This window comes from Epinephelus lanceolatus, chromosome 8 (genome assembly GCF_041903045.1).
Source record: "Epinephelus lanceolatus isolate andai-2023 chromosome 8, ASM4190304v1, whole genome shotgun sequence".
NCBI classification, from domain to species: Eukaryota; Metazoa; Chordata; class Actinopteri; order Perciformes; family Serranidae; genus Epinephelus; species Epinephelus lanceolatus.
In genome coordinates, this window is record NC_135741.1 from 8,248,959 (window position 1) to 8,272,898 (window position 23,940).

The window sequence follows — 23,940 nt, forward strand, 5'->3', positions numbered from 1 at the left end:
GATATCAATTGTGATTGTCGTCGTTTTTGGAATGTAAACAGATTATTGCTGGTTCTGAGTAAATATTTGGCTCTAAGCTACAAAGGCCCAATCCCATTTCATATTTTTACCCCTACCTCTCATTTTTGAGCGCCATCTTGTCCCTTGGAGCAGAGTTACAAGGGGTACTGGTTTAAAACTTCCTTCATGAAATGGGACAACGCTTCAAGACCCTGATACAACATTGGTATGCTAAAGTTCACGGTAACAGCTGTGATGAGTGTTGCCGCACATTGTAAATATGATTTCTCTTATGTTGGCAACAGGCAGCGTTTTGTGGTTGTCGGGACGCTCGCGATTAGTTTACAAGTTCAGTTTCACACTATCAATCTATCAGCAAGTCATCAAATAACTGAAAACAGTGCTTTATTACCGGGCAACTAGCGGTGCTTTGTAGGCTAACGTTAGCAACTCCTGCTCCAACTTTGCGAGTCTGCACTGATATTAGAGGAGCGCTAACAAGTGCAGCAACTTCACTGCTGGACTTTAGTTAAATTTCAGGTGTCATATTTTATCAAATGGGGGGGAAAGTGACATGGAAATATGTCAAAATGTGGGGCTGTCGTGCTAGCTAGCTAGTTAGATAAACTACTGAGACATCGGCATGCTAGTGATTTCTTTTGTTGTTTGTTACAAAGAAAAGGACCATAACACATTGAAACAACATTAAACTAAGCTCATTCGATGGTTGTCCTAATCTTTTAAAAATCTTTGTTGTGGGTTTCTTTTGTTGTCCAGCTATCTTGGCGATGATTTCTTTTAGCACTCGATATGGAGTGTGCCCCTGAAAAACCTCCAATCACTTTGCGCTACCTGTCTAACCAAACAATAATTGGGAAACCCTACCCATAGACGTGAGCGCCCTAAGTAGCAGGGGTAAGGGGTGTACTAGGATTGGGCCAAAGATTACCTCACTGATTACGCATTGTAGGACCAATCTCCGAACCCTTTGGCCATTGGTCTACTGATGCACCTCTGTCTGGGGGAAATGGTTACTATTTCAGGAGATCCGGTGTAGCCAGCAGATATCTGGGTCAAGACTTCCTCTTCCCAGTCATTTAGGGTAATCTCCATGAACACATAAAGCTAATAAAAATTGAAGTCATCATCGGACAATAGCCGATGGGTTCAGAGACTGCATTTTGGCCGATGCGTTTCGCTTCTCCACAAGGACTGTTTACCTGCCGCTCAAATGTGATTAGTCAATATTACTGACTACAAATGGAAACCAAAATGATTCCAATACCAAAATCTCTGCTCATGATGGACATTTCTGTTAAAGGGTCAAAATCAATGTAGCAGAACCACAGATATCGTCTTATTTATTTCATGCATTTTTCTTCCCTTGCCGAAACTTCATGCCTACATCACCCACAATGCAACTCGAGTTCCAACAGTTCGGTCAGAGATTTGGGTGTGTTAAGCTGATAGCAGCTAATATAGCCTCAAGCAGCTCGCCTCAAGTAGAGATGAGTGTGCTGCAGAGGTCTGGTGAACTCACCTCTTCCTAACTCCCCACACCCACAGATTTTTTTTTCATTTTTTAAACTTGATGTCTTCAGACTCGACCGACGCAGACGCAGCTCCCTCTGGAGCCTTAAAAGGCTTCGCACTACTTTTTTATTTCTTCCACATATGCAGTCATGTGTAAAATCGAGTTCCCATTAAAGCATTTCAAATATAAATTGATTCTGTTTGTAGAAAAAAAATCCACAGTAATCCACTGCCAACACAGAGACGTTCACACACAGAAACACCTCGCCTTGCTGGGGACTGTGTGCTGCTGTCTATTGAAGGTGGGAAGGTTAATCAGTTAGTCTTCATCTTTGAAGTCTCTCTTGTTACACCAAACGCTTCAATTAAAAAGGACCTTGAACAGGACTTAAATATTAGTATCTTCAAATATTTCTGGGGAATTCTGCAAAAATACTTGGTGAAGCGACACAAACAAAGGTGATATTTATGCAGTGTTGAAAGTGTTCTTACAGTATATTTAGGTGTTACAGGAAAAAAGACCTCCAAGATGAAACTGCCAGTACAGCTCCTACCATTTCTGACACTTTCCAAAACTGAAATTCACACTCAATTCACGCCGTGATTTTTCAGCTGTGTGGAGGTGAGAAAAGGAGCCAGAGTTTGACCTTCTCACTCTTTCTTTCTTTTTTGATTCCTGACACAAAGATTTCTGTCACTTTTCATAACAACAAACAAGTCCGACACTACGAATGCCTTCAGGGAGGGCATGTCTGAAAATAGACACTGTCGTCCCCATATTTCAATGATATCATGCCCCCCATCCCCGTTTTTAAAGGCCGGCTTTCCCACCTCCAAGAGCAGCCGTTCAGGACCATTTTAAACACTTGATTTCATCCAGCGTGGTCAGACAACACATCCATCAAACTAGCTCTGATGGAGCACAACACGACCCTGAGGACTAACTGGTGAACTTCCCCACCTTCAACAGGAAGGCAGCGGCTTCCTTAAACTTTTCTGTCTCCCACGCAGTGAGACCAAACAGGGCTGAGAAACAGTCAACAGACTGCCACAAGAGGGAGAACAGACTGTAAATGTAACAGGGGGTTTATATGTCCGAACTCAGTGCGCTGGGTTCACATCCTGGTTCTGGTTGAGATTGTTGTTGAGATTGTGGAGCGCTTGGTGACGTAGGTGCCGGTGCAAGTGGATGGCATTTGACTCGGGTATGTCAGTGGGTTCAAATGCACTGGACACCTGGGGCATGAACTGGCGGAATATGCTGACGCTACCGTGCCAGAAGGTCGGCTGAGGTAGTCGTCCAGCAAGAGTCCATGAGCGGGTGGTCGGGTCGTATGCCTCCACCACATCCGACAGCTCAAATGTATTGTCATAACCACCGGACACGTATAGTTTACCGCCCAGGGCTGCCACACTGCCTCCAACGTGGACCTGAATAAAATAAACAAGATCAAGAGCATGTACTTTATGTTGAAATACATGGAAAAAGGCAGTAAATAAGGTAAGAATATACTGTATCTGGTATGTAAAAAATATAAGTGAGTCCATAAAAACAGAATATAGGTAGACAACAAAAATGAGTGTAAAAATATAAAGCTTTATACTTTATACTATCAACTAGTGACAAACTGCAGCAGTTATAATTTCATGTTTTATAACCATGTTTGGTTTTACTGAAGTGTTGTTGACTTGTGTTTATGTTGCTGGGACAGACATAATGAATTCACAACAGATAAAGCTATAATAAAGTCAGCAGACAAGCGTCAGATGTGAAATACAAACCTGGGTCATCGGACTTATTTTATCCCACTCGTTCTTCTGAGGATTATAAACATCAACCTCAGCTGAGTCATCCCTACAAATAGAAACACAGCAAAGTCAAGCTGACGCCAAAACAATCATGACTTCAAATGTGCTCATGCAAACTTTACTGACTACTGTATCAACAATGTATTATGAACAAATGATTCTTTATAGACTTTTAAATAATCAATCATAATCTCAATATTGAAGTTTTCTACATGTAAGTGAGACAGAGACAAATAATGTCACTGTAATTAACTCCTCAACTAACCTAATTGTTGTACCGTCACTTCAATAACATGATTGGGACATTTTGTATTTTAGAAAAACATTATTATTTTATATAAGGGTTATCTTGTTTTGTAATTTCTCACAGCAGGAAACAAAAGGAAGTAGAAGATACACATGAGAACACTGGCGCACTCATGTGGTCGAACAACAGAATGACTGTTTAGAGGAAGAAATAGTCTACATGCCTTTATCATTAAGTGTTTACTACATGTAGTCTGAGAATGACGAGAATTATGATACCAGTGCCCTTAAAGTGATACTGATACCTCTGGAGATATTGATACCTTTTTTTCCTACATCATTCAATACCCATCGTGTGAATGGAAGCATTCAGTTGCGTAGAATGCCACCAGACATCACAGATGTGTAGTAAAGCCATACTTTAAAATGTTTTGGTGGCCTCTCGGCACGCTGTACTGCCAACTACGACCACCATGCTCAACCTCACCACATCACAGACTATATGGGTTGTAGCTGCTGCGGTAATGGGCCAATCACAGTCACATTAAACTGAAGAATGCTTAGAGTGACTGATTACCACCAAAACAATACAAATGATCCATTTGTTCTCGATCTGGATACAACAATGATCGAATGCAGGTATCATTTGACTAGAGAAGCTTTGGTACTACTTTGTACCTGGTTATTTCAGATGATACTTTAAAGGTATAGAGTACCAATACCCAGCCCCAACCAGATGTAGAAGAAGTACTAAGATCCTTTACCTAAGTAAAGTACCAATACAGCAATGTAAAAATACAAGTCTTGCATTTAACCCTTTGAAACCTGAGCAAATTGGCTTTATTTCTTTAAAAAACATGGGGAAAAGGCAATGAGCAACAAAAGAAGAAATTAGCCAAGAAATTAGCAAGAAATTAGTGAAAATAGAAAATTAAAACAGCAAAATCAGCAAAAACAAGAAAAGAAAGTTAAGAAAAAGAAGGAAATGACCTGGAAAGAGTGCTTAAAAATGAAGGTTTTTGTTCTTAAATAATTTTCTAAATCTATTACTGTTTTGCAATTTGTAGGACATTTCTTACCAATTTGTTCACTGCCTTTTTTCCCATGCTTTTGAAAGAAATCGCACCAAATTTGCTCAAGGTTCAAGGGTTTAAAGACTTGCGAAAGGTGTCTGAAAGCAGCACAAGAAAAGTGATCTCTCTCCAGGTTTCAAACTTCAACGTTCAACTTTTAAACTTACTTAAAGTAGTGGTAGTGCCCTTAAAGTGATCATCAGTATCTGCAGAAAAACTGCTCCTGTGACTGATATATTATTATAAATGTAATTATTAATACTGACGCATCACTGCAGCATTTTACAGATTTACAATCTGGTCCAGGTGAAGCTGGTTTGAAACACTTTATATACAGTTTGAGGTTAGTTTAGTCTGGTGGTTTCCTGCCTGGAGTCGGCCCCCTCCAAAGGGTTACAAGATAAATCTGTTGGGTCTTTAGATGATTAATGGGAAAGGTAAAGAGGAAAACAACATTTATTTGTGAAATATTGCAGAGTTTGAGCTTATTGGGGCCTGAAAATGAAAATATTTCAGAAGTTCAGAAGGGAAATGTCTCTTTTTGGTGAAACTACTTCCCAACTACACACTGCTTCTTTGTAAGATCTGAGAAGTGACTGGTAACTAAAGTTACTAAATAAATGTAGTGGAGTAAAAAGTTAAATATTTTCCTTTACAGTAGCATACAATTGAAATATTTGAGTAAAGTACAAGTACCTAAAAATTGTATTTTAGTAGTGCTGGAGTGAATCAGTAAGTCATGTTTCTCACCTGATGAAGTAGATGAGGCTTTTAAGCGTCACCGTTTTCGGCGTGAAGGACCACGGAGGCAGCTGCCCACAGCTGACCATGGTCCAGCGGTTGGTGTCTGCATCGTAGCACTGGATGGCCATGGTGTCCTCCCCAGTCAGAGAGCCGATGGCATACAGGCGTCCGTTGCACGTGGTGGTGGAGCAGTTGTCCATGGCGTGGAGCATGGGCGGTAAGGCCTCCCAGCAGTCCAGAGCTTGATCGTAGCGCTCGGTGCTGTCCGACGCCACCACGTAGAGCTGACCTTTCACCACGCAAGAGCTGTGGTACTCGCGGGCCTTCAACATGGGCGCCGCCTCCGTCCACTCGTTGACGCTGGACTTGTACCGCCACACGCCGTCATAGAGGCGAGAGCCATCAGAGCCACCTGAAAGACACAGACATGTTGTCTCAATGGTTTATATGCATCAACAATTTTCATTTGTTGCTGCTTAGTGTCAGGGTGCAACTGCAAATAATAATAATGCAAAGTAGGGATGCACAATAATATCAGCACGATACTGGCTTTAAAATTAAACATCTGAATCGGCCAACATGCTGATTTCTGCTGATATGACAGAGTTTTTTTTTAAAATTGACAAAGTCAACATGTGCAAATATTTCAAAGACAAGTATAAAGAATTTTAAACACAAAAATTAAAACAGATGATTAAATAAATACGTGCAACCCTTTCTCGGTTGCTTCCTACTGCGTTAATTTCGACCAGAGCAGCAAAGCAGAAAAAGTAACACTGGCATACTTGTAAATGACGATAAAAGGGTAGATAGCAGGATGTTAAATAAGTAGGCCTAAATAAAAATAAAGATAAACCAGGGTGCAAGCATACAGACAAGGAGGTATATATTTAGTCAGAGGATTCCAGGAAAAAAGTTGCATAATTTTCCATAATAAATGGATATATTGATTTCGGTTATCGGCCAAATGAGTCGTTATATATTGGCATTTCAGATGTCGGCAAAAACATCCAGTATCGCGCATCCCTAATGCAAAGCAAAATGGCAGATTCATTTAAATTTATAAGATGTACGACAATTGTTTGTCTACCTTCATCAGGGCTTCTGCATATTTTTTTAAAAATCAAATTAAAGGCTTTTTATAACAGCCTTTTATCACAGCCCTCAACAGGAAATTTAAAATCCTCTCGAGAACAAAATGAATGAAAATTAGACGTGGGTGATGTTTTAAATTAATCACAATACTAATATGTGTATTTTTCCAATATTAATATGCATCTCCAGACAATATACATATTCTAAATAACATAAAATAATCACAACGTTTGATGCAATTTTTTAAATGACTTTCTTTCAATGTTTTTTTTTCTTGTTTGATTTTTGTTATTTGCAGACCGTGAACTGTATTTAATTGTTTTCCTACTTTCTTTTATTTGTCCTTGTGTGTGAAGCACTTTGTTTCGGTCGTTAAAGTTGTTATTATTAATATGTCAAGTGAAGTCAACTTTATTTATATAGCACTTAATACACAAACACAGATGATCCAAAGTGCTCTGACAGCACAGAGAGAGAAAACAAAAACAAAAGGAAGAAGAGACACAAAAATTTGAGTGATAATCGCAATAAAATATTAACATATCAGTACTGTTTTATACTGTCACAGCAATAATGACAATCACATTATGCACAATTAAAAGCTGGTGAGTAAAAGTGTGTGTTAAGATGAGTGTTGAAAATCTCAGTGGTGGGGGAGAATCAGACGGTGGAAGGAGTTTTGGAGCAGCTATGGAGAAGGTCCTATCCACGTAACACTTAGTCCTGTATCTCAGGACAGACAAAAGTCTTTGGTCAGTCGATCTCAGTTTGTCACAGTGTGATATGGGGAGGGGAGCTCTATGATGTGAAAGAGGGTGAGGGCATCAGACTCTCAAAATGTACCTGTAGCCAATAGGACGCCATCATAGGGAGGCAAGAACGGGGGTAATGTGCGCACTCCCTCTTTTCTGACCGTGTTAACACTCTTGCTGTTTCATTTTGGACTAAATAAAGACGGGATAAACGAGACTGAGTAATACCAAAATATAATGTGTTAAATATAATGCGAGGCACGAGGATATGAAGGTGTCGATGACTTTCTCCAGATTTAGAAGTACAGAGATTTGATCTGTGTTTGGAGATGGTGCCCTGCTGCATGAAATTTAATTTTGCTACTTGATTGAAACTTCAATTCAGAATCAAGTACAAGATTTATTACATGTGATTTAACAGAGGGGGGTCAAGATGAGAAGAAATAATGTCTGTAAAGTGCTGTGGTCCAAATAAAATAACTTAAAACATAACATAACTTTAGTTTTACTCTCATTGAGCTGGAGAAACTTTGCAGCCATCCAGGACTTGATGTCGTGAAGACGGTTACTGAGATCAGTTGATTTGTTGATGTTGTTTGGCTCTAAGAGGAGGTAAATCTGCATCTTATCCGTATAACATTAAAAGATATTTTATGTTTTGAATAATGTGGCCTAACGGTAATAAATAAATGGAGAAGAAGCTAATGTAATAAGCTGTGTCCCACTCTTTCTTAAATAACTATGGTAGCTTTTGAGTTCTTCAAAATTCTTGATTTAGACCAACAGAAATGTGTAAAATTAAAGCAATACACAAACCCACCCCACGTCTAAAACTGAACACAGACATGTCAGAGACAAGAGTCCAAATTAACTTGAACCTGAGTGATGACTAAGACCAACAGAAATAGCATTAATCCAGGACTGAGTGCCTTTTAATATAGCCTGTTCTCCAGGTGGTCCGGTTTCCTCTCACAGTCTAATTTTATTTCTCAGCTAAATATGATGTTCACTCGCAGCAATACATTGATTTCAAACATTCAGTGGTATATTTATTTGTTTCTTTGTGTAGCTGTATTTGCAAATAAAGTCTAGTAATAATCCTCCAAATCCAATTTATAAAGATAAACACAATAATACAATTTATGATGCAGCAAATTAGAGACCTTTTATATATAAAAAATATGATGGAAATATGGGTTTAAACTTGAGAAATCTAATTAAGACTTCTAAAGACTACATTAGGATTTATATAGGGTGTCTGTTCATTTCTGTCCTGGCAGTCGCTCAGTTTATAAGTCAGGAGCCTTCTAGATATGTTGTGATGTAACTATTCACAGTCCTCCTCATCCATCTGTTTATCATCAGAGATTTAATATTTCAAGGTACTGCTGCCCTTTAAAAAGACTGATGTACCTCAATCTAAATTTGGCATCAAATGGATACTTACGTAAAATAAATTGTGTCACAGGTTATCCAAACTAAATCTGCCTGTTGACGTTATGTAATCATATGCGGCTGGGATTTCTGTCATCGAAGGAGTGAGCTAACGCTGCTAAATTTGTTTTCTAGCAGTAGACATAAGGTGTTGTTTCCTCAAGGGAAACAGGCTGAAGATGATGATGATGAAGATGATAACACTACTGCTGTCCTGGCAGCACACCATGTCCTGCCTCACTCTGCCTTGTTCACACTGACAGCCACTAGCCAGAGAGCCTGCAGTTTATTTATAAGCGCAGCCTCACGGACATTTCATAAGACCAAGGAGCAGGAATGGAAATCTACTGACGGCAGCGTTCACACTACAGTGAATCTAATGTACACAGCAACTGTAGCTACTGCACACTGTGGCCTGTCCTTCAGTAAGTGGGACACCAGATAATACTGAAGTCTAACTTCAACATGGAGTACAATATCCTCTGTGCTGCCTTTTCTACATAAATTACCATAAATAATAATGAAACTTGAGTTTTATAGTATTTATAGTGTGTAGAAATGTGTTTGGACGTCTTTTAATAACTTACCTGTGACATACATATCGTTTCCGAGGGCAGCTATGCTGTAGCCTCCTCCAAGGTGGTCAGGGAACTCAGCCAGGTAACGCCACTGTCCGGTCTGGGGGTTGTAACAGTCCACTGTCACCAGCTCGTCACAGTCCTGGTCGCAGCCTCCGACCACCACCAGGATCTCTGCGAGTCCCGTGGATGGCCGTGGTCGCATTCTATGGCAGGGCCTGTCATGGCGGTCGTACTCACAGGACTGGAAGCTCCGCGCTTCGTTCACCATGCGGAGGCAGGTGGGTGACAGGTAGACGAGCGGGTCGCTCTCCACATGGGCCAACAGAAAGAATCTCCTGACGAAGGGGAGTCGGACCTGCTGGAGCAGCTCGGGCCAGTAGTGCAGTCTCCGCTGGAGGTCCGCCTTCACCCAGCGCACTGCGATCTGATAAACTGCCTCCTCCTTGTCCACGCAAAGCCCATCGTCTGACACAAACTCCAGGAGGCGCTTCCACGGCAACCGCTCAAAGTCTGTCCCTTTAGCCAGCTCCATTATGTTTTTGAGGACAAAGCAGCGAGCACTGGTCGCCAGCTCTCGGCAAGCGTAGGCCTCTGCAAAGTCCTGGATCTCTAAGCAGTTGGACACATCCAGCCGCTGCTCCAGAAAAGCACAGCAGGCCTCTTTGACAGAGGGGAACTGAAACAGATCGGCCGTCTTCAGCAGGACGTCGACATTATCCTGAGTGACGGTGACCCGTCCTGTGTAGCAAAAGTCCACCAGCAGGCCTACGAGCTCAGCTGACACCTCATGTAGAACTACCCGGTCCATCGCACTCTCCCTCAGAGTGCCTGTGAACATCGCCCGGAAGTAGGTACTGGCAGCGGCCAACACTGTGCGGTGACAGTGGAACTCACGGCCTTCAGCGCACAGAGTCACATCAAAAAACTTTCGCTCGGCTCGGAGTTCATGGATTCCCCGCAGCAGGTTGAAGGCGTGCGCCGTGTCGAAAAACGGCAGGGTGGACGGTTGTGTCTGTAAGACTGGTTTTTCCATCTCTCCTCTCTCTGAGTTTGTCAGTTTCTGTTGGTTGTGCTCAGAATGATGTTTTCATCTAAAACAGAAATACACCAGATTAGTGTTGTCAAAACAATGATATATCAATAATACAGATTCTACATTCAAAATGATTTCAGTACTCATTTTCCAAAGTATCAATACACCGGTACCAGCTGCGCTTCCTCACTTGCTCTTATTGTTAATGTTTACTACAGTCACTCTGCAGTTCTCTCCGACTAACCAAGAAGAGTTGTCGTCGTCACGTTAAAGACTCAGTATATATAATAAGGGTGGGTGCAATGGCCCTAAAATAATATCATGATATTTCAGGGTATTTTTGCGATAACAATTTTTTTGACGATGTGACAAATTAGTCACAAAAAAATATTACTAGTAATTTAAGAAAATAGAACTCCAACAAAATGATCTGAGTTTGTCTTCAAATATTCAGTAAAAACTAAACAAAAATTATCTCTCATTTCTTTAGTTTGTGAACAACAACAGCAACTCAGAGTGAGATTCAGATTCTGTATACAATATTAATAGTTCACCAAAACAAAATCTAGAGAGAGGAGAGGGTGAGACGCTGTGCTGCTGCCAGAGGAGCCGCTGAATGAGTTCCCTCTGAGCGGTAAGTCACTAAAAGAGTCTGAGAAGTCCGGGGCTGTTCATAAAACATTCAGGACGCCACAGTTCATTCCATACTACTGAAGCTGCTCCTCTTTTTGGAACCACCACAGAGTCTGTAATAATTTTGCTCTCAGCCATGCTTGTTGTTGCGTGGGTAACAATTTGATGGCAATATGTCACAAGCGGAAATATCGCGAGTATCATATGAATTTTTCATATCATACTAAAATTCACGCCAGTATTATCCTGAACTAGATGATATGGCACACCCCTAATATTCATCTTTTACTAAATTATTGAACTTGTTTGCTGTCAATGTAATTAGTTTCCCAAGCAACATCAAAAATTGTACCGAATGTCAGTATTTTTCAAGGTATTGTGTCACAGTTAGAGATCACAGTATCATGACAACACCAGATACATCAATCCAACCCAACATATTCAAAGTACTAGTAAAAAAATACTCATCCGTTTTCATAGCCCAAGTCAAATTCAAATTGCTTGTTTTGACTGTACAACAGTCCAAAAAAACAAAAATATTCAGTTTACAATTGCTCAAGTCCAAGAAAAGCAACAAAAACTGACAATTGAGAGACCGAGGTTTGTGAATTTTTGGCATTTTCAGTTGAAAAATTACTTAAATATAAAAGTATTCTCAAAGTGGCTGGTGATACATTTTTGGTTGCTTCACAATCAATTAACGAACTAATCATGGCAGCTCTTACACCATGTGTGTATTTGTCAAACATGAATCTATACAGTTATCTAAAAAGGTGAAGGATGACGTTTAAGAACATTCAAAAAAGTTTCACACTTAAAAAACAAGGAATAAAAGCACAAAATGTATGGATTTACATTCCTACAACCTCATATCCAGACAAAATGCCTAAAAGCAAACAAATTAATTCCCATCTGTTACTTTCACTGACAAGTAGTGTTATTTTAGAATCTGAACAACCAAATATAAGTAATGTAACAGCTCACTGACTCAAATAAATCAAATCTTTCTTTAAAATAAATAAATCCTAAAATCTGTCCTTTCTCCTACCTGATGAGCCCCTCCAGGTTTCCTCAACAGTCTAGAATAAACGCCAGCAAAGCTCAGCACGACTCTGGCGAATCTGAGCTTCTTACGGTGTTTAAGATACAGAGCTCGCTTGTGCTCAGGGGCTATAAATATACCAGCAGTGTCCATTTCCAGGCAGGGTGGGTGGGGGGATTTAGGGAGAACACCTAACATGCCGTGGGCTGACGCTGTGGGGAGAGTATAAACCCGCTCACTGGTATCTCTGTGGTCAGTCAGTGTAAGTAAGTGGTCTTTGAGAAAGGAGCCAGCTGAGCCCAGACCTCCTCTCCACCATCAGCACAGCAGCAGACCAAAACACAGAGCTTCCTGTCATAATATTCTGCAGCCAGGTTACCACAGGGACCACAGTAGCACAGACCTGCTCTAATCACAGCTGACAAACAGTGTCGAATATATACTGAGGGATTTAAATCTGTCACTCTCAATGTTTAAACTTTTACAGCTTTTTACAGTTGGCTCCAAGACTCTATGTACTTTGTGTTCACTACAGAGACTTAGACTGTGTAAAAATACTGGATGTAGCTACCATGACGTCACCCACTGGTTTGTGGACTGCCGTTTTGAAGCCTTGAGTTTGGCTTCGAGATCTTGTTTTTCTGGAGCATCGTTATCACAAAAATACCATAGAATATCCTGATAATAGAACATGGCACTCTTAAATACTTGATTCTGATTGGTCAATCAACAAAATTCTGCGGTGTTTATTTCTTGAGGTATCACCACTGCCCTGCTGCTCCGTTGCTGGGGACGCCATAGCAACGGCCTTAGACTGAGAAGCATCAAAATCAGTTAACGATAGTCCACACAGGCCAAATAGGGTCGGAGTGGAAACGGAAACGTACCTACTGAATGTTTACAGGCTGCCAGTCTGGGTGCTGGGAGTGGCACGGGGGTGAAGCTAAACACTGTTCATCTGCACACACTGTGTTACCTTGATTTTGTTGCTGTGTCAGTCTGACATCCTGAATATATCCTTCAAATGCATATTGTATAAATCTTAGAGTATTTCTCCAGGGAGTGCAGTTAGCGACAGTGGGAGCGCCATGCCAGTCTAGCTCCGAAACCTTGGAGCTAGACTGGCATGTCAGACTTAGCAACAGTAAGGGGGGCGGGCCTTAGCGAAGGCTGAATTCAATATTAATTATCATTAGGCTGCCCTTGCCATGGATACAGAGTACAGACAGATTTCTTTTTGTGAATTTTGAATCAATAAAATGTGCTTTAAACATTATTTTGTGTCACATCACTGAATGTGTTAGTAGTAAGCCATGTTCTAAGCTGCGCGTCTGGGTTCCATTCTCCTGTCGGGAGTTATTAGTCACCGGCTCACTATACATTATCCCTTACTTATTTTAGGGCAATATTGCCCACCCCTAGCTGGGAATGACATCACATTTGAGATGAACGTGTTCCAGTACAAGTTGGAAAAACAAATAGTTGTACAGTTCTAATCAGGTTAGCCAATGTTAGCAGTACCAGTCAACAACAACAACACCACCACAGTAGGCTGTATTTTGTGCATACAAACCCTGTAGCAGCATGTCCACAGGTAGAAGTTTGACAGTGCTGTCGGTACGACTGTTTCAAAGAGACACAATAAGACAGAAGTGCTAATAAACAGTATATTAATACAGCTGTCACCACTGTTCATACATGGGGCTGTCATTTTGGATTTTGAGGTCCAGGTTGGAGGGGTTCCTGCGACTTTTCAATTTGAAATCTGACTTGTTAAGGCTGAAGCTTCCATCTGGGAACTCATAAATTTCTAACTCCCAGTGCAAATAGAACGCACCAATAGACTGACGTGACATCTCGCTGACAGCCTGTCACTCAAAGCAGCCATTAGGGCTGAAACTAACCATTATTTTCATTGTCGACTAATCTGTCGATTACTTCTTCAATTAGTTGACTAATCATTTTATCGAAAAATGTGTTAAAATGTTGAAAATCTCTCCCAAACCCCAAAATTGTGTCATCTAATGTCTTGTTTAGTACTCACGCCAAAGGGTTTTAGTTCACCATCATGGGAGAGTGTGTAAAGCTGCCAATATCTGAACGTAAGAAGCTGCAATAAGAGTATTTTGGGGTACTTTAATAGTACTTTTCTATGAAAAATGACTCCAACTGATTAGTCGACTACTAAAATAGTCACAGATTATTTTAATAGTCGATTAGTCATCGATTAGTCGACTAATCGTTGCAGCCCTAGCAGCCATGCCATTAATTATGCACAAATATGCCTTAACAGGTGAGTTATATAAAAATTCACTCCCCTGTACAGTCGTCATGAACGGGGAGATTAGCCATAGAGACTAAAACTGCTTTTTGTACCAGGCTGTAAATTGTATTTCTGCTGGGCATTTTAACACAGGGCTTTATAGGGATTCACTTCTGGAGCCAGCCTCAACTGGTCATTTGAGGAACTGCAGTTTTTGGCACTTCCACATTGGCTTCATTTTTCAGGCGCTTGGCTTAGTGCTAATTAGCAAATTGTGGAATTTCAATAATGTTAAAAGATATGATGGTTCTGGCTTCACAAATCTGAGGATCTCTGCTGCTCTTCCTTGTTGTACATTATTACAGAGAATAGGACTAGAGTAACTCTTTCAATGATTGACTAATCGTTTATGTGTTTTGTTTTGTTTTTTTTTCCTTCAAAAATGTCAGCCATTTGACAACATTTTTGTCACCTCTACTTGTAAGGTTAAGATTTGTTGATTTTCTCGGTTTTATTTTATTTGCAAACTAAACGTCTTCACGTTTTGGACTCTTGGCTGGACAAAACAATAATCTGAAGACGTCACCTTGGACTGTGAGAAATTGTGATACTATTTTCTGACATTTTATTTTTTTTAATTATTAAGAATCTTTTCGCATTTTATAAGCCAAATGATAAAACAAGAAAATAATGTGAACATTAAGAGACGATAAAAAAAATAATTGTTAGTTGTATACCCAGTCATAAATGACGCAATTACATTCACAGTTGGCTACGAGATTTGATGTACTCGGATAGTCAATATGGAATAACTCCACTTTCTTGCTTAGTCAAATTTTTGTCTTGAGACCTTAAATGTAACAGAACGTGGATTTTTTTCCTTCCTACTTAAACTTAGTGAAACGCCCCAATCAACTCTTAACCCTAGAGAGGGTTTTCAAAGACTGCGTCAATCATTCATGGCTGTTTAATCAGAAGTATAGCTGATTCTGACAACATACTGTATTGGGGATTACATTAGAATTATTCTCTCTGTTAAATGACCAGGCATTACAGGGCGATCTAGGATTCTTGTCAATATTTGGAGATCATTGCTTCTCAAAATACACAGGTATCTCCTTACAGAGATTTGTTTAAAGGTTGTAGTAAAGCCCTCTGGCTACAGGACTTGGCACACATTCCACACCAGGGTTCAACAATGCAGCGTTGGACATACTTTAACTCTGTCAGGGATCAAACTTCTCCCCTGAAGGACAGACAAACCTAACATCCCAAACCTGCACTGAAAACACCAGACGTCTGTGTTAGTGATTGTCTCCTTTATGTTAGAGAGTTGATGGCTTTTCCTTACAGAGACATAATGAGCTTTCCTTTTACTCAGTCATCTTTGTGATTTCTTACTCCCACTGCCTTCTGTTACAAAGACTGAAAATGTCATTTAACTGTTGCATCTCTTTTTTAATCTACGTTTTATCCGTCAATACGTACATTATCACAGACAAAGCAAAGCAATGACTTCTCAGAATCTTCCAACAGAGGGGAGTTTAGGACTTCCAATAACATTTAGAAGTATTGAGCAACTTCAAATCAGTGTGTTTACCAACTGGTTCCAAGAATAGCCGACAGAAATTTATCCTCTCGCATGAAGGGAGAGGGGAGGTGGGAGGGAGATGAACAGTCGAGATGTGGAAACAATCTCACTGCTGTAAGTGACAGAGAGTGTAAAACAGCGAGCATCGAAGGGAAAGGAACCCTGTGGCCCCTTTCATCATGTCCTATAACAGTGTTAGCTGGTCTGCCTCTGGAGCTGAACTCCTGACCCTCAGTTACATTCAGGGCAAAAACAGTCAGAGAGGTACGATGGTGTTAGTCAGAGGACTTCAGTAGCATCCTGGATGAACTCTCGAGAACGGGAGGGTGGTGTGTGTTATTTTCTATTCCTTAAAATGGTCCATGAAAGGGTGTATTCCTGTATTTGGGAACCATGTTACTAATGTCTCTGTACACGGGCAAACCATCAGAGCTACTAGGAATAGAAACTCTGACTAACTTAATGAATTTAATGAATCAGAGTGACTCAGAGTTAAAACATCCAGGAACAAGACTAAGGGTCTGCAGACACGCTATCGAATCAAGCTAAATGCTGACGTAAGCATGATGTAACATGCTCACAATGACATGGTTAACATGCTGAGGTTTGGAAGGCAAAATGTTTATGCTAAAAAGGTGAAGTCCCTCTTCTTCCGTTGTCCCCCATGGGACCTTTTTGGAAAAAAAGTATGGATGGTAGTCAATGGTGAGAAACAAATAATTTCTTGATCCTGTTTGAAGTGTGCCTTGGACTACACAAAGGATGTTTGTCATTTAAAAGCTAATTTTGCAAGTCAAGAAAGTCGCAGTTTGTCATAGTACCATTTACTTTTGTATGAATCCGCCCAATGAACTACATCTCTTGTCTCAAATTATATACGTCACCTACACCATAGCAAGATAACTCAGCTATGTTCCACTTACAAATGGAACATTATCTTATCTGATATGTTTTATTCAACGGCTCCTGGTCTTTTTATCAGCCGGTAAGTGAACTAACAAGCAAGACTCGTTTCCTATGTGAGTACATCCTGATGCGAAACACAATGGCATCGTAACGTCAATGAGAGAGAAAGTTATGACGCCACTTACACGACTTTTGTAGTCTTTCTCATGACTTATTTTCTAGAGCTGCCCCCTAACAGTTGACCAAATGTTGGTCGACCAGAAAGGTCATAAGTTGGCAAGATTTCATTCGTCGCTTAGTCGCAGAAAAAAACAAGAAAAAGAAACATGAAATTATTAGGAGCTGCGCCTTGTCAAAAGGAATCAATACCTACATATCTGGACCATGTGGGAATTTAATTTGAAAGGACAGACACAAGAAGTGGCCATGCTCAGCAGTCAGACAGGAGTCAGGTTAATTTCCAATATGACATGTCGGGCAGGATATCATCTGAAACATGGAAGTAGCTACATGCCCATTAGCCCACAGCGTCATTAGCAGGCGGCTCGCTCAGTGTGTGACGTGCACTTGTAGATAAAATATAGGCCTATATTAATGAAGGTTCATTAGTACAGTTTTGTATTTCTCTGTAATGTAGCACAGTGTTATACAAAATATATAATTTAATAATTAAATTAATATCGTAAACATGCAGGCAACTAGTCCACTAATGGCCCTAAATGACGACTATTGGTAGACTAGGGAAAATTCTTAATATCTTCACAGTCATTTACTTTAACCGTTTTTTTTTTTTTTTTGTTTGTTTGTTTTTTGTTTTATTTTACAAAAAAATGTGACTTTCTTGACTTGCAAAATTATCTTTTAAATGGACAAACATCATATGTGTAATTCATGGTACAATTTAAACAGGATCTAGAGATTATTTGTCTCTTGCCATCAACTACCGTACATATTTTTTTCCCAAAATAATGTCCTGGGAGGTCTACCATTTTACTTTAGCTAGCATGCTAGCATTTACTAATTAGCATACAAACTACAGCTAAAACTGATGGGAATGTAGGTTCTTGGTCATAAATAAAACTACTGGACAAACTACATTTTGACCTGATGATGGTGGTGCTAGATAGAAACTATTATTACAAATAATCCTGAGTTGGACACTTGGCAATTTATGTAATAGCTGTTGAGATATTTCACAATGATGACAAATGATGACTTCATGGTGGCATGAGTGGAAAAGTGAGGGGATCACCAAACTCCGTAGGATGTATCCTCTGGGGAACATGAATGTCTCTACAAAATTTCATGGCAATCCTTGAAATTGTTGTTCAGATATTTGAGTCTGGACCAAACAACAAACTGAGACTGAGAGTAAGATTAAAAAGGGAGAACCAAGGACTCAAGGGAAGCAAAAACAAAACAATTTAATCAAAGCATCATCTTGTAAAAAACATTTTACCACATTAAAATCTAAAAAAAAAAAAAGTCAGCTTTATTTATCCAATACAATGCCTGACTTTGTGCTGCAGCTTCATAAAACTGTGGCTTCCAAGAGTCCAAGTTGGTATTCAGTGAGTATGTTTATGTGAGAGCTGCTCTGTGCATGTGAACGGAGTAAATCAAAAACAGCCTCAGTTTACATGAAGGTGCTTCTAGTGTGTTCTCTCTCCCTTTGGTCTGAATGCTAGCGTTGCCCCTTGCTGGTGCGAGTGTGCAACTACCACCAAAGACAATTTACATTCAGGCTTCAACACTGTTTTGCATTTTTGTCATCTCAGTATCAGTAATCATGACAGCACCATAGCTCTACTGTGTGCAGAATTACCTCGGCTGTTCATATTTAATCTTAATTTGCAAGTGTTAAGATAAGCCTACTTTGATTAGCAAAATAATTTAAATAAATGAGAGAGAATTTAAGAAGCATATAACCTGGAGGGCTGTTTTCTATAACAGGGTTCACATTGGTGTGGTGTAACGCAGCACCTGGTCGACTAACAACCAGCTGCTCTCACTGCTGTCGCTCCGGGCTGCTGGAGCCGATTCAACCATCAGAGAGGAGTGACATAAACTCCCTGCTTCTCCACAGCTGAGCCAGGCCTGGCCATAAAAAGGCAACCACACCACACTCATCTCATCATCCCCCACTGCGGAGGGCCAGCACGAAGCTACGAGCAGCAACAACACTCAGAGAGGAGGACAGTTTGAGAATGAATATGTTCTTGGTTTATGGTTTTTCAAAATCAGCAACACATATTCAAGCAGGATCTCAGCAAAGTACATTCACTCAAGTACCATAGTTAAGTACAATCCCAAGGCACTTGTGTTTACTCTGCATTTATATTTGATATTACTTGACATTAAAGAGGGAAATATTGCACTTTTCTGACTCCACTACATTCATTCACAGCTACAGTTTCCTTTTAGCTTAACATTTTACACATAACTCATGATTGACTATTTATATACGCTGCATTGTAAACGATTAAACTACCCGAAACATATATAAAGTTATTAAAATTTTGCTGCACCTTGACATTATCAAAATATATTATATTACATAGTATAAAAAGACAGTTTCCAATAAGATACTGTATAAACACTGGCTAAATATTGCTACTTTTACTTAAGTAAAAGACGCCATCTCTACTTCTTCCACTACCTCTGTGCCCACTGCCCAGCAGAGTTCTCCTTGACAAAGTCAGTGAACCCTTACCAGGTCAAGTAGAGCTTTTCATGACTGAGTTTACAGTCTGCCCAGTGCCAAGTGAAAAAAGCAGCACATTATTCATTCATCTTGTATTGGGAATGCAGGGCAGAGTAAATTTTCGTGCCACCCAGAAGGCTTGCTTCATGTTATGAAACCACCAGCGATCATTTCAAATACCAAACTATGTGCTCCCTAATCTGCCCCCGCATTCCTCTAATTCCTGCTCCTGTAACAAATGTTACAGCCAGGGGAAGAAGATATTTTAGCTACGTATTCAGCATACTTAAGTATGAAATTATAAGCATCAAAATTCACTTGAAGTACCATAAATTAAAGTACTCATTATGAGGACTGACCCATTTCAGATTCAGGGTTCCCACACATTTGATGGATAAAATACCAACACCATAATAACGTTTTTTGTCCTTGCCCCTTTAGCTCATCGCTTTTCAAACATATCAAACTCTATTTAAACATAATTTCTGATAGCAGACATACATGAAGGGAGGGACAAACCCAGGGAGAAAATGACAGAACATCCGCAATGGTTAACAAAACACTGTCACACATCAAGGCATGTGGCTATCGTACATCACCAGCTACAGAAAATAAATTTGCCATCCCTGGAAGACTACTGTAACAATTTCATTATACACAAGAAAGTCCCTACATCCCAAAATTTTCAATGATTTTGACTACTTCCATGACTTATCCAGGCCTGGAAAATGTGACTGTGAAATTCCATTACATTACCAGATTATAATTAGTGATGCATTAATGCGTTAGTGTCACTAACACTGCAGCCTGTAGAACTGTGAATAATAACACTTAATATACTTACTCTACATACAGCTGGGTAGTGTAACTTATGCGAACGTATCATAATATATTACTTGATTTGCATTTTATACACATCTAAATGTGCAAAGTAACCACTTAAAGGTCCAGTGTGAAGGGTTTAGAGCGATATACTGATGGGAATGGAATAAAATACAAAAAGAATATTTTCTTTTCACCTGAAAATAAGAATTATTGTGTTTTTGCGGGGATGTAGCCATTTTTTCTGCCATGGTTCACGTCCTGTAGGCGATATTTTTGTGGGTGTGTTACACCAAAACCTGTTTCCCCCCAGCAATATTTTTGCAAGCGCACCGTTGCTGTGGCACCGCCAAGAACGATTGTGATTGGCTGAAAGAAATAAAAAAAGCCGGGGCATTTTTTTCTCCAATCTTAAAGTGAGAGTCGGCGCAGCCAGACCTTTCTTTTCTTGAGAAAGGTCGAGACTAGTAATAGTCGGAATGGACAGACCAAACATTGACTCCATTTGCGTTTTCGCATCAGCCACCGTACTTAGCAGCCCACCTGCACTGAGCAGCATCAGAAAATCACTGATTTTTAACATGAAACTGCTTTATTTAGTGTTTCTATTAGTTTAAATCCCCAAATCTGTTTGTCTTGGAGAGGAAGAGATCTCTGCGGATTAGGAATGTATGATAATGTTAGCAGGTAATCAGTATCAGCTGATATTGGCTTTAAAATCAACTATCCGTATTGGCCAACATGCTTTTTCTTATTTTGCTCAATGAATGAACATTAGAATATTACATATATATTGAAAAGCATTGTATTTCATGTCTCCATCTGCTGGTGGGCCATCATGATCGCAGTAAGCGTGTATAATATGATGTTAATTCCACCACAGAGGAGGCTTGATAATCATTAAATTAGGTAGGGGAAAAAAGTGAATAGATACCGGTAACGGTTATTAGTCACATGAGTTGTCACATATCGGCCAATATCATCCAATATCATGTATCCCTTCTGCGGATAATTTGGCTCCCGGTAAAAACCTCCTCATGGGTGCGGCTACATGATGGCTTCTCATTCAGAGTGAAATAAATCTGAATGAAATCATTCGGAATTAAAGTTTTTCCAGGTAGTTTACATGAGAAATATTCATTCCAAATGAGGGTTTACATGGGAGATCAGTTTAATCGCCTTTATTCGGGTCTGCGCAAGGTTTGGGGCAGGGAAGGTTTCTGATTGGATAGGGGGCAGGGCAGATGTTACGTGTTTACATTTACCGGAAGAAAACACTGTAGTCCTCGCTCCGGATAACAAAATGCTTGACGACGCCGTTCTTAGTGCCTTTTTCGGGCTTGTTTTGCTTATATTCTTGAAGCAGCAGTAAGACAACAACCTTGTTCTGCTAATGCTTCGTCTGTTGAGGAGGAGAAGGGAGATAGAAGACCGTGCTTTGGCGTATGAAAACCGGTGAGTGCAACAAGTCCAACTGCTCTATCTCAGCCCGTTGCTATGCGCGCTATATACATCATCGCGCCAGAAGGGCAAGGAAATGAGCATGCGCAGAAAGACCAGAATGAACTTAAAGAGAAATGAGTGTATACATACACACAAAATTCTTTCATTCAGAATGATAAACGGAATAAACCACCCCCTTTAATCTGATTTAATTTTCAATCGGAATGACCGTTTACATGACCACTTTTAATCGGAATGGCCTTTCATTCCGAATGAAAGTGGAATTAAACTGTCCATGTAAATGTACTGAACGTCTGAATCTTAAGTTATCGGAGAAAAAGGTGAACACGTAATAGCATGTGTTGGGTGAGCTGCCAAACTGTGACAGAAAAACACTGATTTGTAATGTGAAACTGCTTTATTCAGTGTTTTTACCAGTTTTAATCATGTTATTCTTTTATTTTGGACAAGGAGAGACCTCGGCGGATACTTCGTCTTCCCCTTAAAACCTCCTGAACAATGAACACTGAAGGAATTTTAACCGGGAGAAGTTTCAACTGGTTGCAATCTGCAGTGGTCACAACTGTATGCAACTAAATCTTACACACAGTGAACCTTTAATATATAAAGTGGAGAGAAATGTGCAATATTTACCCTCCAAACTGTAGGAGAGTAGTAGTATGAAGTAGCATGAAATGGAAATACTCAAGTAAACTACAGTATATGAGTACATGTACTTTAGTTGCATTCCACCTCTGGTTATAATAAACATTTGCATCTCTCAGGTTCTGCAGCCATACAAGTCCACATGATTGAACACAGTGAGGCCTCAGTCAGGAGAAAAGTCTCTTTCCAAAGCATCATAATATTCAAATGTAGTGGCTAATGCTGCATCACAGCTCAGAAACAATACAAGGCTCACAGACACACACACACAGGTTAAGTGTCACCAAAAGCTTATTATGCTAATGACAACTTCTGTCAAGCTAGCTTAAATAACTTTCCGCATAACGTAACGACTCAATCTCAAAACACCCTTTTAAGTGCTATATGGGAGCCATCTCATTAATAGTCATGATAGCACATAGTCAACGTACTCAACCAGATTTTAAAGCACTGATGTGTCCTCCATTTCACCGCCTGACAACATAAAACTCACGTTTACACCAAGCTCGTAACGTTATTTTCCAATCAGACATAACGTACCGCTGCTGTCGGTCTGTGCCCCGCTTGGAGAAAACAACCTTAAAAAACAGGCAAACTCAGCTGTAGTCAACTCACCAGTGTTTGTCTTCACCGTACGTGTGTGATTTCAAAGAGTATAACGAGTTAACACCGTATAATGTGAGCTGAAATTAAAGTTTGACGCCGCGGATGTGCTCGGCCTCCTCTGCGCCATGATACCCTCAGCTGTAATACATGCTGCCTTCACGGGCTGTCGGAAATATCACAATCACCACGCAGATCCTGGGACAGGGACAGTTAACCAATGCACGAGTCGTTATGAAAGAGATGTAGGCTGTTAGGTTCAAGTGTAGTGGGAATTGTATGTGCATACTGAATCCCTGCATGACCCTAGTTAGACAATTTTGGATTTATTTATTTTTGTTAGTTTTAGTGTCTTAAGTTCTTTGTCTTCTTGCCTATACATTTTCTATTCATTCTGCTGCATTGCTGTACCACTACTACTACATGTACTACTGCCTGCTACTACTGCTTTGCAAATAATAATAATAATAATAATAATAATACTGACAATAAAAATGATGATAATAATGGGCAAAAAAAAAAAAAAAAAAAATAGAAAAGTAGGTAAAAAGTTGGGAAAGTGTCTGTCAAATTGTTTATTATTTTGTTTCAGACCATTTTACCTTTTTTGATACATCCATCCATCTTCATCCACATTCCTGGGCCGGGTCGCAGGGGCAGCAGGCTGAGCAAAGCACCCCAGACGTCCCTCTGCCCAGCAACACTTCCCAGCTCCTCCTGGGCGACCCCAAGGTGTTCCCAGGCCAGATGAGATATGTAATCCCTCCAGCGTGTTCTGGGTCTGTTCCAGGGCCTCCTACCAGTGGGACGTGCCTAGAACACCTTTAATGGGAGGCGCCCAGGAGACATCCTGATCAGATGCCTTAAAGGATAACTTAGGTATTTTTCAACCTGGGCCCTATTTCCCCATGTGTATGTGTGCATATGATTCATAGGTACAACTTGTTTTAAAATTGGTTCAGTACTG

General features: G+C 40.1%; 1 protein-coding gene across 2 annotated transcripts; it reads right to left on the reverse strand.

Annotated features, from left to right (window-relative positions):
* Positions 1-1,733: 1,733 nt before the first annotated feature.
* On the reverse strand, positions 1,734-23,124 carry klhl21 (kelch-like family member 21). Of its 2 annotated transcripts, none has more exons than XM_033629194.2 (5): positions 22,986-23,124; positions 9,274-10,358; positions 5,412-5,817; positions 3,316-3,388; positions 1,734-2,964 (listed from the first exon to the last, which is right to left on the reverse strand). In XM_033629194.2, the coding sequence occupies exons 2-5, from the start codon at positions 10,298-10,300 to the stop codon at positions 2,635-2,637; spliced, it is 1,836 nt and encodes a 611-aa protein (XP_033485085.1). In that variant the 5' UTR covers positions 10,301-10,358; positions 22,986-23,124; the 3' UTR covers positions 1,734-2,634. The 2 variants fall into 2 exon arrangements, with proteins under 2 accessions (XP_033485085.1, XP_033485084.1); XM_033629193.2 differs by lacking the exon at positions 22,986-23,124 and adding an exon at positions 11,982-12,100.
* Positions 23,125-23,940: the final 816 nt, after the last annotated feature.

Excerpts from the sequence above, each read along its gene's own strand:
- klhl21 (XM_033629194.2), bottom strand. The coding sequence starts at position 10,300 with ATGGAAAAACCAGTCTTACAGACACAACCGTCCACCCTGCCGTTTTTC. Across the intron at positions 5,818-9,273 it reads AAACGATATGTATGTCACAG|GTGGCTCTGATGGCTCTCGC; the intron begins GTAAGTTATTAA and ends TGTGTCTTTCAG. Across the intron at positions 2,965-3,315 it reads AAATAAGTCCGATGACCCAG|GTCCACGTTGGAGGCAGTGT; the intron begins GTTTGTATTTCA and ends TATTTTATTCAG.